The 12,834-nt window shown below is 40.6% G+C and overlaps 1 protein-coding gene across 2 annotated transcripts; it reads right to left on the minus strand.

The window, feature by feature from the left end:
* LOC136668331 (serine/threonine-protein kinase Nek6-like) lies at window positions 1-11,336 on the minus strand. 2 transcript variants are annotated; one of them, XM_066645797.1, is made up of 11 exons: window positions 11,201-11,336; window positions 5,602-5,676; window positions 5,027-5,128; window positions 4,291-4,353; window positions 4,091-4,201; window positions 3,489-3,597; window positions 3,300-3,386; window positions 2,628-2,722; window positions 1,879-1,992; window positions 789-1,670; window positions 1-198 (listed from the first exon to the last, which is right to left on the minus strand). In XM_066645797.1, the coding sequence occupies exons 2-10, from the start codon at window positions 5,659-5,661 to the stop codon at window positions 1,557-1,559; spliced, it is 855 nt and encodes a 284-aa protein (XP_066501894.1). In that variant the 5' UTR covers window positions 5,662-5,676; window positions 11,201-11,336; the 3' UTR covers window positions 1-198; window positions 789-1,556. The 2 variants fall into 2 exon arrangements, with proteins under 2 accessions (XP_066501894.1, XP_066501893.1); XM_066645796.1 differs by having other exon boundaries at window positions 3-198; window positions 5,012-5,128.
* Window positions 11,337-12,834: the final 1,498 nt, after the last annotated feature.

Genomic DNA, 12,834 nt, shown 5'->3' on the forward strand with positions numbered 1-12,834 from the left:
GCTGTGTGGTCAGCGTCGGCTGCTGCAGCTGCGTCAGTAGCACTGGTGGTGCTGTCAACTGCGCTACAATGGAAAGAGGTGCAGGTGGTGGTGGAGATGGTGCAGGTGAAATCAGTTGAGGACACACGTCCAGGTCCCAGTCAATCTTCGGATGGTGGCTATACTCAGGAGGCGCATTCGGAGGAAGCCGGTTCGGAGCTAGAGCAGAAGCAGGAGCACATGGAGAAGTAGAGCAAATATAAGACATGCATCAGTTTTTTTTTTCCTTTATATTCATTGTTTTTTTTTTCTCTTCTAATTTTTGTTCTGTGTCTGAATTCTTTTTCTGACTCACCCTTCCACACCTGTAGTGCTCGCCAGTCTGCTACAAACGGCTCTGGTAGTTTTTCTGAATTCTGTAATAATTTTTTTCTCTTACTCATTACTCAACATAATTGTTAACCCCTTTTTAACCTAATTCTTTTCAAGAATCTGCGTCCGTGCTGTTTTGCTGTAACAACACCCCATACTGGTATTTAAACAAAAATCCCAAGTTGATAAAAAAACCTTTTTCTTTTTTTTTTGTTTTATCATACCAACCCCAGGTTGATAAAACTCTTTTTTGTTTCTCCCTTAGAAACTACTCTCCGTTTCTCTCATAGAAACTGCTCTTGTTTCTCCCATAGAAACAAACCTGACGTCACCTGTGTTTTTCTCTAGCGGACTCTTTCTAAAGGCACCTTACTCAATAGAATGTCCTGCCCTAGAAACTCGTCAGCTCTGGAAACATAGAATCATCAACACCTTACCGCAGTTCAATCGGTGTTCCCTCTTGGTGTCCCGTGCCAAGTTCAATATCAGCGGTGCCGGTGGACCCGAAACGGAGCCACCTCCCCACTCTGGAGGCTTCTGGTGGATGGCTGGACTTGCTCGTTCAATCCGCCTTTTTTCCCTGCTTGGAAGACACCAGACACACGAGATATCCCGGACAACGAGCCCCCAGATTGTTATGGCAATATTCTAAGTGCAACCAGGAAGGAGGACCGATTCTCAGGCCCGAGGAGAAAGCAGAGAAACAAAGACACAGAGTCAAGCATTCTCTCCAATCTCTCTCCTTTATTGAACAAAATCATGCAGTATATATATGACCCCAGTTACGTACACCATCATGTGTGTCTTATTACATCATGTCTTGTTTCATTAACCCAAATATTCCCTTATTGGTGGAACCTAGTCAGGAGAAATGGTTGCAGGGGAGGGGTGTCCTTCAGTTTGTTGACTCCCTTCTCCACTCTATCTAGTCTCCCTTCTAATCTCAGAATTGCTCTTTTCAACATTTTCTTCTTCCCACAGTCTCCACTATCTCCTGGGTCACAGTAACACAATGTAATAAGTTCCTTCAGGTCACAAGCACACTAAGCTGCACACTAAGGCCTACATAATCTAGTAAGATTTAATCAAGATTAATCAATACAATTACTTCCCTGAATATATTGTGTCATTAATATAAATCATTAGTTATCATTAACCATTACTCATTGATGTTAATCTGCATTTTCCCATCACACATATGTTTTTCAGGTGCTGGTCATGTTTTCACAGCTGCATTCTTTGGAGAACTGAAGAACAAAAACAATGTCTGGACGCGCCCCTGGATCTGGGATGATGCACATGCAGACCAAATTCCTTAGCTGCAACACACACACACACACACGAATCACGTTCAGTTAAAGTCATTTTGAATTCTCATTTCTCTTTGTACTTTCCACATTCAATTTTACCACAGTAAAATGTTTAGACAACTCTTCATGAGGAGAGAGAAATAGATGTTTGCCATAATCAAATCACTGAGGTGGTCAAACAAATGGGTATGTAGTAGTGTTTACTCTGTGTGTGTACCTTCTCTGAGAAATTTTCTGGAGGTAAAGGATGGTAGTCGCACTGTTCAATCTTCTTACAGAGGGACAGCAGGTTCATATTATCACTGTAGAAAGGGCTCTGCAGTGCTGCCATCTGACATACACACACACACACACACATAAAATACACTGCCATTCAGACATTTGCAATCATTGTTTTTCCAAACTCCTCCATCCTGTGCCTTACATATTCCATACGCATGTAGCAGTAAAAAAGGCACATGTGTCTAGATGACGAACAAAGCACTAGACAAGGTTTTGGGCAATAATTTACACCACTATTAAAAATATATATATATAAAAAAATAAAACAATTGCTGAGTAGTGGATGTAATATGTGACCAGCTCAAATATTATGTAGAAGTACCATTTGCATAAACTGCCCATATTTAAATTTACCTAGAGGATTCATTAACACACTCTCTATCCCAAAGGGCTTAGACATAGTATAGTGACTGCATTCATCCCAGAGTGTTCACCCATTCGGAATCTCTAAAGAAAAACGACATGAAAAGTTGATGCTCTGGAGCAGCCCAATACCAAGAGTCTGCCAGACAGGTGTAAAGACCCCAACTGTGGGCTGAGCAGCAGTGGGAATGCATCCTGTGGAGAAATGGAACGACGTCCAATAGCTTCGGGATGAGCTGGAGTGGTGTTTTTATCTGGAACTAATCATGCAACTTCAGTTCCAGACCTCCTGAATGTTTGTGTGTGTGTGTGTGTGTTTACCTCATACAACAGACAGCCCAGAGACCAGATGTCTGATTTGAAGTTGTAGACGTTTTCATGGATTCTCTCAGGAGGTATGTAATAGGGGTTTTCCTCTGCGAGAGAGAGAGAGCGAGAGAGTTTCACAAAAGTCTCAGACAAGCATTTCTTAAGCTTAGGCATAGTAATATCTTCACACGGGTAACACATACACTGCAGAACCATCGTTTTAAAGGTGTGTGCTGTGTTTACATGTTTTTGGAACAACATAGTGGATTGTCATATCTGGGATTGTGGTAAATTGTTGTTTTATGAAAACAAAAAAAAGACAGTTTCTGCGTGTTGCTGTAACACATTTACAGTGATGAGTGAGCTCCGGCGGTGCGTGTTTGTGTCGAGTCATAAGTGACGTAAAATGATTGGCTTTTTCTTGATTTCCTGTGTGATTAGATATTTGACTCACAAAATGGCTGCAAACACAATCAAAGCGTGATTTAATAAAAGAAGGTCATGAGGAAATCTAAAATACAGTTTATAAATATATATTTTTATAGATTTAAATGAATAAATATCAGGCTTTAACCAAACTTGCCCTTCACCTAGGGCTCAGTCTGTCACATCACTGTGGAAGACTGCTCCCCTCTGTTCTTAACTCTGTGTGTGTGTGTGGTGTGTGGGTGTGTGGGTGGTTACCTAGACAGCTATAGAAACGTGTCAAACCCAGATCTCCCAGTTTGACCACTCCTGTTGCAGTAATGAACACATTAGCTGACTTTATATCTAAAAAAAACAAAAAAAAAAAAACACACACACACACATATTACTAATTACTCAAATGCATGAAGGGCATGTATTGGTTTCAGTACTGCTGTGTGTGTGTACCTCTGTGCATGACATTGCGAGAATGCATGTGCTCCACTGCACTGCAAAGTTGCACAAAATACTTCCATATCGTTCTCTCTGGAATTAGCCTCTGCTTTTTCTTAAAATGCTGCACACACACACACACACACACACACACACAGTTCAGACCCCATGAAATGCAACTGTTTGACACAGTGTGTCCAAATGTTTGCAGACACCCCTTTACAATAACTGAAGCATAGCCGCTCTTTCAGGGATTAAGCCTAGTGCCGGACACCTCAGCGTTTTGAATTGTGATTTGGTTTACACCGAAAGGAGAATAGAGTCTAGGACCAGGCTTAATCCCTGTCTGGGAAACCTCCCTTAACGTTTACCGACTGGGTGTTCAGTTGTTCATTACGTTGTTCAGTCAACTTGTAATCTCCAGAACTGTTCAAACAGTTAGTCTCAGATTTACACACGCGACGATGAGAGGGATTCAGTCGTAGAGACACACCAAGAATGAAACTGATGAATATTATAATATGTGACGCAGCTTTGATTAATAATGCATGAGGGACATGAACATTACTGTTCAATTACACATACATTTACACACACACACACACACACACACACACCTTTATCATATGTGACAGGACTCCAGCGTCAGCTAACTCCAGCACAATGTTCAGCTCATTATCCTCGATAAAGGAGTCCAGGTACTTGATCACATTAGGATGGTTTAGCTGCTGCAGAACGAAAAAAGACAATGTTACACACACATTCACAGTAGCACACACATTCCAGTCACAGATCGGTGTTTACACACATCACTAACCTTCAGCAAGTCGATCTCTTTAATGCAGTCCTGACGTGACTTAGCATCCCTCATTTTAAAAATCTGAAACACAACATTAATAGTATTTAACAGATTTTTTTTTGTTTTTTTTATCCACAGTGATGTACAGTTTAAAACATCTTACAGCACTGTGCAAAGTTCATGCACCTGAGGTTTAAAAAAGAGGTTCGTCTGAGCAGTAAGAGTGTCTCTCCTCGTGACAGTCCAGTATTATTTAAGGTTATCATCCAAGCCCTAGTTTTAAGTGTTAATAAATACTTCATTATGTTAAATTAAGTGCTGTTTTAACAAACCCATACGATCAGGAGAACATCTGGAAACACACTTTGTTCTTTACACTTGCTCACAACACGGCTACTACTTTTTAGAAAAAAGGACCTTTACTCTGTGTTTTTGTTTTTTATTGTAATTATACTTTCATACAAGCTTCATGTTTATTGAGGCAATAATTTATTATAAATAATAACAACAACAACAATAATAATAATAATAACAATAATCTTAGGTGCTTTAGATTTTTGCACAGTCCTGCAGGGGTTAACGGAATGTTAGGATCCTCACACAGGGGACTCTTATTGTAGCAGGGTGTTCCTGACCAAGCTGGGAATCAAACCTTAATCTGTTTTGTGGCCTACCACACATATTAAAGTGTGTGTGAGTGTTTGTGTGTGTCTGTATATGTAATAGAGATTAGCTGTACTTTCTTCAGCGCCACCTGCTGGTTCTCCGGGAGGTACGTAGCTCGGTAAACTTCGCTGAACTGCCCGCGGCCGATGATCTTCTCAATGCGGAAGTTGGACATGGCGCTGCAGTAACACTGATATAAAACAAGAAAGAATGAACGCCCACGAAAACCAGAAAAACATCTGCCTCAGGTTCTCATTAGGTGTCGATGCTTGTTATAACTGTATATATCAGGATATTAAATAACTGTAATACAATAAATAACTGTTAATATTACTTAAAAAATGTGTGTATATATATATATATATAAAATAAGGTTTATCAGGAGGTAGTTCCTCCTTCATTAATCTTTAATGTTCTCTCCACACATCAAATTGCTGGTGTTAATTTAACACTGTTAGTGTTAGCTGAACATGGTGAGTGTTAAAAGTTAAGATCTAACACAGTGTTAATTTAACATTAATAGTGATGAATGGCACCGCAAGGGTAGGGATGCACCTTAAAATATTACACCCTCACAGACCCAACATAGAGTGCAAAGAGGTGTGTGTGTGTGTGTGTGTGTGTGTGTGTGTGTATGTGTGTTAGAGAGAGAGAGATTCTGACCTGCTTGTTGTGCCCTGGCAAAGCATCATTCTTATTTTGATCCTGCTGATGCTTCTCCATAATGACATGCCAGACCTGAAACACACATACACACACACACACATTTACTGATATACTCTCCATCCTAAATCCCATTCACTTCATACAGAGAAATTGTTAAGACCTGGAACTTCTTATATGGTTATTAGTTTTGATCACAGACACCATTCCAAATTAATTTGAGAGAACACGATTCCACTGTTCCACAGCTCAGATATGTATCACTCTCTCACAGGTGTGTGTGTGTGTGCGTGTGTGTGTGCGTGTGTGCAATGTTGCTGTTTTTCTTCTTTCATTTTCTTTTGTGCTGATGGAAACTTTATCTGGTACTTCAATCTGCAATCACGTGTTCATCCAGATTACTCAGACTATCACACCAAAGAACACACACACACACACGCAGTTCTAGGAAGAACGCATTTAGCGCACAGCCCAGAGCGCAGTATAAACCCGGTCCAGATCGCAGCCCCTGGGGCTCGTCTGGTTTGATATTCTGAGTATTTAGGATATGAGTAATTTAGTGTCGAGTTGTGTGTGAGTAGGGTGACGTCATTTAATTTCACTCTTTATTTGGTATTCCACAGAAAGGTTTCATAGTGCATCACTCACACACACACACATTCTACCTGCTACAAGATGTTAGTTAGAATCCAACCGCACCACACACGTGCGCTCACTTCCTCTGTGAAGCCCCTGGGTGCCTCAGGGCAACATCACCTACTGAATATGAAAATGATTCAATAACTCTCCCTCTTGCTTTTATTACATCATGGGGATGTACATTTCTACAGCCTTTTATTTTTAGAAGGTGGACCTAAATTATTCTTACTGTATTTCTGAAAGAGATCAGTGTCAGGTTTTAATATGACATGAAATGCAAGTGGAATAATTGGATTTTGATTTCGGCATCACTAAATATAAGTATAATGTGGTTTGCAAAACAAACACTGTTTACAGTCTGCAGTTGTATCTGATTTAATTTAATTGCATTAATCACAATGACATTCTTTGATTATTCATGATTTACTGGAAGGGAGGTAACATGAATAAATGTGTAGAGTGGTATGAACCACCAACTGGTCCGAGGAAACTGTCCTCTTTTACTTTTTTATAACTTCATTTAATTAAAATATTAAGTAGTTAATTAGTTTTTATGACATTTGATGATATTTGAGTTTGAATCTCTTAATTTGCTGAGTGATAGTTTCACAAAGGGAACTAATGCCAAACAATGAAGCACAGACACAAGATTTAAACAGAAAACCGCATCACGGAGCTCAAAGCTCAGACACTAACACACCTCCATATTCAGCTTCCACAAGAGAGAGAGAGAGAATAAGAGGGAGTGGGAGAGACAGTAAGAGTGAGAGTTACTTCTGACGTAAAATCCACATTTCAGCATATTTCAAGGAGGAAGCTGTGGCCAATTTTGGTAAAATTATTAAATTGATTAATTAAGGTTTTTAAGTAAGGTCCCAATCATCCGCCCACAACCCAGACATATTGATTATGATATACTGCAAAAACGATTTAAAAAATATCATGATACACATTTTTGGCCATATCGCTCAGCCCTAGTAAGTTGGTAAGAAACCAACATTTACTTAAAAGATGTACACTACATGTTGTGGTGGATACAGGAAATTAGTGTGCAACGACCATAAAGCCAGTCTGTTCTTATCAACACCTCAGAATTGCTAAATCTCAGTTGTCAGCAAGAACCACTTCTTTTACTTAAGTGCTGGTGTCTTCAGGAACTTACAAATGTAGAGTTTTTTCAAGTTTACAAATAATATCAAGGATAATACACTGTGTCCACAATGTGTACCCCTTATTCCGCTACTTCACCCCACTGTAGACACACACACACACTGGGTATAATCCCTGTAGGAAAAATGAAGTGGTAAGTGCTGGAGCACAATGCTGCACATGTGTATTATGTCTCTGTGAAAAACGAATGGGAAACTTTATCGGAACAGCTGTAGATTTTATCTGCTTCACTTATCTGATCTTGGTCTTGGGTCACTGAGCTGTAATAGTGAGAAAAGAGCCTCTGCCGTTGCTACTCTGGGCTCAGCACTGCAGAAACTGAATTATGTAGCATTTGGAGGAGGGTAGGAAACCACAGGTGGAGCCCTGCGGCAAAAATGATAAATCTTACCTAGTGTACTTTTAAGGTTATTAAAGGGAAACCAGGCTGTTAGGACTTGTACATCTCCAATGATATTAAAATAGGATGTGTAAACCAAATAGAAATGTTTTGTTTATTTATAACTTCATAAACCCATAAATAATCCCTCCACTGATACTTTCTCATTGTTTTGGACCTGTACACCACATTGAAGCTCACTGCAGAGTCATAGCTGGGATAAAAAGCATGTTATAATTTGTTAATCGTTATCTTTCACTCATGATTTTTACTCAGTGTTCAGTACTGTGGAGTGTTAAACATGTTTTACATTTTTAATATTTTATAAAATGTAAAAATACAGAACAAAGACAAAAAACCATATGTAATTTGGCTTGTTGTTGTGTAATTATTTATGATACTGTGTCATTACTTATAATATGCTGTTTATACTTATGTTACCGCAAAATTACGCATGCTACTGTATAATTACTTACTCACTCTAAACATTCACAGGTTAAATGTAAAAACATAAAACGTCATTGATAAATGACCGCTTCGTGTCCAATCCTCTGTTAATACTGTGACATCTGGCTTGTGCAGCTCGATATGTGATGATCCTTCTCAAACAAAGCCAAGCATTCCTAGATGTTTGCTTTGTAGGTGCCAGAAACTGTCATTTTGACCGACAAAGCACATAAATAGGATTAGGTCAGTTTTATTACTATTAAGCATCAGTGAATTTTGTGTTATCCAGTGCCTGATTTTGAGAGACATAGTTCAAATTTGGAGAGTGGTGGGTCGTTGAAAGAATTGGTCCGGAGGTAAATCTGTGTGTCATCAGCATAACAGTGAAAATCAAGATTGAAATGACGAATGATATGGCCGAGGGGAAGTATATAGACAATAAATAGTTATGGGCCAAGGACAGAGCCTTGTAGGACCCCTTGTGAGATGGATGAAATGGTTGAACTATGTCGAGAAAGTGTGACAAATTGTTTTCAATCTGTTAGGTAAGATATAAACCAGTCAAGGGCAGAACCAGTGACACCCAGCTCACGCAGTCTTGAGAGGAGGATGGCATGATTTACTGTGTCGAAGGCAGAACTTAAATCATGGAGGACCAGAATACTTAGTGCTCCCGTATCTGCAGCCACCAGCAGATCATTGATAACTTTGACCAAGGCAGTTTCGGTACTATGGTGAGGGTGAAAACCAGACTGAAATGAGTCAAGTAGGTTATTGGATTCTAGGTATGTTGTCAGCTGGGTGGCTACGACACGCTCAAGGATTTTAGAAAAGAATGGAAGATTTGAAATCGGATGGAAATTATTTAGATTTGCTGGGTCAAGACCAGGTTCTTTAAGGATAGGTGTAACTACAGCTAATTTGTAAACTGAGGGGACATGGCCAGAAAACAGTGACTGGTTAATAATAGAGGTTAGATGAGGGACCAAAGCAGACATGCAGGCTTTCGTTAGTGAGGTAGGGAGGGGATTAAGAGAGCAGGTGGTACTTTTAGAATGGGTAATGATATCACTGATGAGAGAAGGAGTAACAGGGCTGAAATCAGAAAAACAGGGCGTGGATATAGAACAGACTGAGGGCTGTGGAGACAGTGAGGAAGGAAAGATGGATTTAGATGAGATGAGCGTAAGAGAGTTATTAATATTGGAAATTTTATCTTCAAAAAAGTGTAAGAGAGAGTTACAGAGTTCAGAGGAGGGTGTCATATTGCTGCCAGGGGCTTTGAAAAGTTTAGAGATTGTTGAAAAGAGATTGCGGGGGTTAGCATAGGCCTATTAATAAGACCTGAGAGATGCCTAGACTTGGCGTTGTGTAAGGAATCTCTGTATTTACGCATGTATTGCATATAAGCATCAGCATTTTTACAGCCTTTCAAGCTGACGTCCGGCTTGCTTCATAGTGCGCAGCTCAGTGGTGAACCAGGGAGCAGAAGTGGTGAGAGTGGATCATATTGATGGACTGAGCGAAGGAACAGGGATCAATAGATTTAATATTACGGAAGGAGATTAGTCTTTTAGCAGATTGGTGAGGACAGAGAACAGAAGAAGCTTATGGTCAGAGAGTGGATGAGGGAGAGGATGAAGGTTGTGAACCAGGACAGCAGAAGAACAGACTAGGTCAAGTGTGTGACCTTTAACGTGAGTAGGAAAATCTGTTGAGTGAAGGAAAAGCAGTCAAGGAGAGCTAAAAAATCAGTCACAAACTTGATGTCAGGAGTGTTAACAAGTATATTGAAGTCACCTAGTAGCAACAGTCGAGAAGAAGAAGAGTTAGCGAGAGTGAGTAGCTCAGATAGTTCAGAGAAAAAGGATGAATTAGGTTTGGGGGGGCGATAGATGAGGAGTGCAGTAATAGAGCCAGGTATTTTGACTGTAAGATACTCAAATGATGATGGTGATGAGAAAACAAGTTCAGTAATTCTGAGATTGTTGTTAAAGATTACTGCCAGACCACCCCCACGGAACGTGGTTTTTGCACATAATTGAAGGTGGGTGGGGTTGCTTGGTTGAGAGAATAGTAATCAACTGGTTGTTGCCTTGTTTCTGTTAGAAAAATGAGGTCAAGTGCATTGTCCAATATTAGTTCTTGCAACAGATAAGATTTGTTAGTGAGTAAGCGGACATTAAGGAGGGCAAATGAGGAACTAGGGGGAACAGGGGTAAGAGCTGGTGAGCGAGACAGAGTCCAGAAAGAGCAAATGTTATTACCATTGGAATAGTGTACAGATTTGTTGCGATTAGCCTTGAGTCACGGTGAAGATAGCGTCGCCGGTTGAGTAAACCAGCTCTGCAGGCAGCAACAGCAGAATGTTTGGAAAGACAGTGAGAATACCTATATTTACGTAGTTCATCAGCCGTATAACTGACAAACAGTCGGGGTTCATGTAGACCCTGACAACAGCATAGCCAGCCAGAACAGCAGCCGGGATCCGCGAAGTTGGAGCAGGACAGCGGCGAGGCCAACTGGAACAACAGCCGGGATCCGCGAAGTTGGGCAGGACAGCAGCGAAGCTAATCGGACGGAATCCACAGAGCTAGGGCAGGACAGCCTCGGTGCAAATCGGCCTGAATCCGCAGGGTTGGGGTAAGACAATCTGATGACCTCGACGATTACAACCGGGAATCCACAAAGTCAACACAAACAGGGATCAAACAAAACAAAACATACGGGGAGAAGCGGCAGTCAACAGAGCGACGCCAGCGTGCTCCAACCCGAGAAGCAGACATGGGACAAGGACGTTGTGCGCATCGGCGTGTGGCCCCCAAATGACAAGTCCCCACAATGTAGGTGTGTGAACTACTTTGTCCCTACAGAGTAATATGTGGTACACACACACACACACACACCCCATACACATTGGTAAATATTGCCAAAAGTGAACTATTAATAAGTTTTAAAGTTTACCGTGTGTGAGTTATTTCTTTCTCTTCCTTTTCCTTTCTTTCTGCTTATTCCTCCTTTTCTCGGTCAGAAAAACATTCCTCTTTGTTCTTCCTCTGAGAACATTCCTGAGTCAGCCCCGGCTGTTTTCCCTTCTCTTCTCTTTTCTGGGCGGAGAAAGTAAAAAAAAAAATTCGCAGACTTTCGGAAGCGCTTCTGCTGGGGTTGCCAGATCCAGCAGAAATCTCCGGCCCACATTTTACTTTAAACCTGACCTCTAAGGACTACTTCTTGCTGCCGTTGTTGCCATTTTGCATATTACATTTTAATTTTAATTTTTGTACTAAATTGCTTCCAACCTGTCTGTGAGAATTTGATGGCATTCAGACGCAGAAGCTCAAGTGAGATCTACTGATAATGATGTTGGATGATTAGTTCTGGATCACAAACACCACTGCTTTGTAGCCCAATGCTGGATGGGGATTTATAAACCACCCCTCTATCCCACGCTTGGAAATGAGAGTGGTGGAGAGCTGTAGTGGAATAGTGGAGAGCTGCTTGGTAATAGACATCACAACACATTATTGAGTTGGATTGGGGAGTTTACCCAGCAGCCCAACTTAGTGGGGTCCACTTGGGTTGGAAATGGACTACCTAGGTCCTAAATGAGCAGGGGCTTTTGGTGGGGGTGGGGGTGGGTGTGGGTGGGGTTAGCAAAATTTGTAGAAATACGAGAAAGAGAAATGCAAACAGTCCAGTAATGTTCTCCTTATGGGGCCCACATGAGGTTTTTATTATTTATTTTAAGAGTACATACACATCCAGACTCCACTGGAATTGATTTTAAACCTTGTAATTCATACAAAACTGTGACTATGTTATTGAATAAAAGAAAGCAATAAATCACTGGTAGGGTTTAATTATTACAAGTGACATGTATTAAGTTACACCACACAGATGTTCCTGTACGTTGCTAGATAGCCCCCCCGTGGATCGAACTTGTCTCTCCATTTCCACAATTCCACATTTACTCTGTAAATCTGGGGAATTCTGAGTCAACACTATGAAATCTTGGTCATGTTCTCCAAAGCCAGTTCTGTCCAGTTTTTGCAGTGTGGTATGGTGCATTTTCATGTTAAATAGGTCACTGCCATTAAAAAATTCCATTGCCACGAAGAGGTGCACTTGGACTGCCTTGTTTAGGGATGTGATGTTTGTCAAAATAAGTTCCACATGAATACCAGGACCGATTCAGGCACTTTCAGTGGTGAGCATGGGTCAGTGGTGAACATAGGTCTGTGACTGCACAGCGCCATATGCAATAAGTTGTGAGGCATCGCTTTCTGTCAGAGCCAGCATCTATTCTTTATTTTTCCAGTTTGTATTAAAGTAGCTCTTCTGAGAAGCAGAAAATATTACCAAACTCAAAGACCTTAAAGGCATGGAAAAATACCTTAGCCTGCTATCTTGGGAAACTGAAAACAGGAAAATGTAATTAAAGGTGCATTAGGCAAGTTTACTTGAGTGCCTGTCTGTGTTATTGTAGTTTACCTACCGAGATAGCTTGCACATGCTAAGTCCTAGTGCATTAGTCAAAGTGAACAATGACAACAAGAATAAATTATTAGAGTTATGAGATGTAGCAAAAAGGAATATTA

Source organism: Hoplias malabaricus, chromosome 15, assembly GCF_029633855.1.
Source record: "Hoplias malabaricus isolate fHopMal1 chromosome 15, fHopMal1.hap1, whole genome shotgun sequence".
NCBI lineage: Eukaryota > Metazoa > Chordata > Actinopteri > Characiformes > Erythrinidae > Hoplias > Hoplias malabaricus.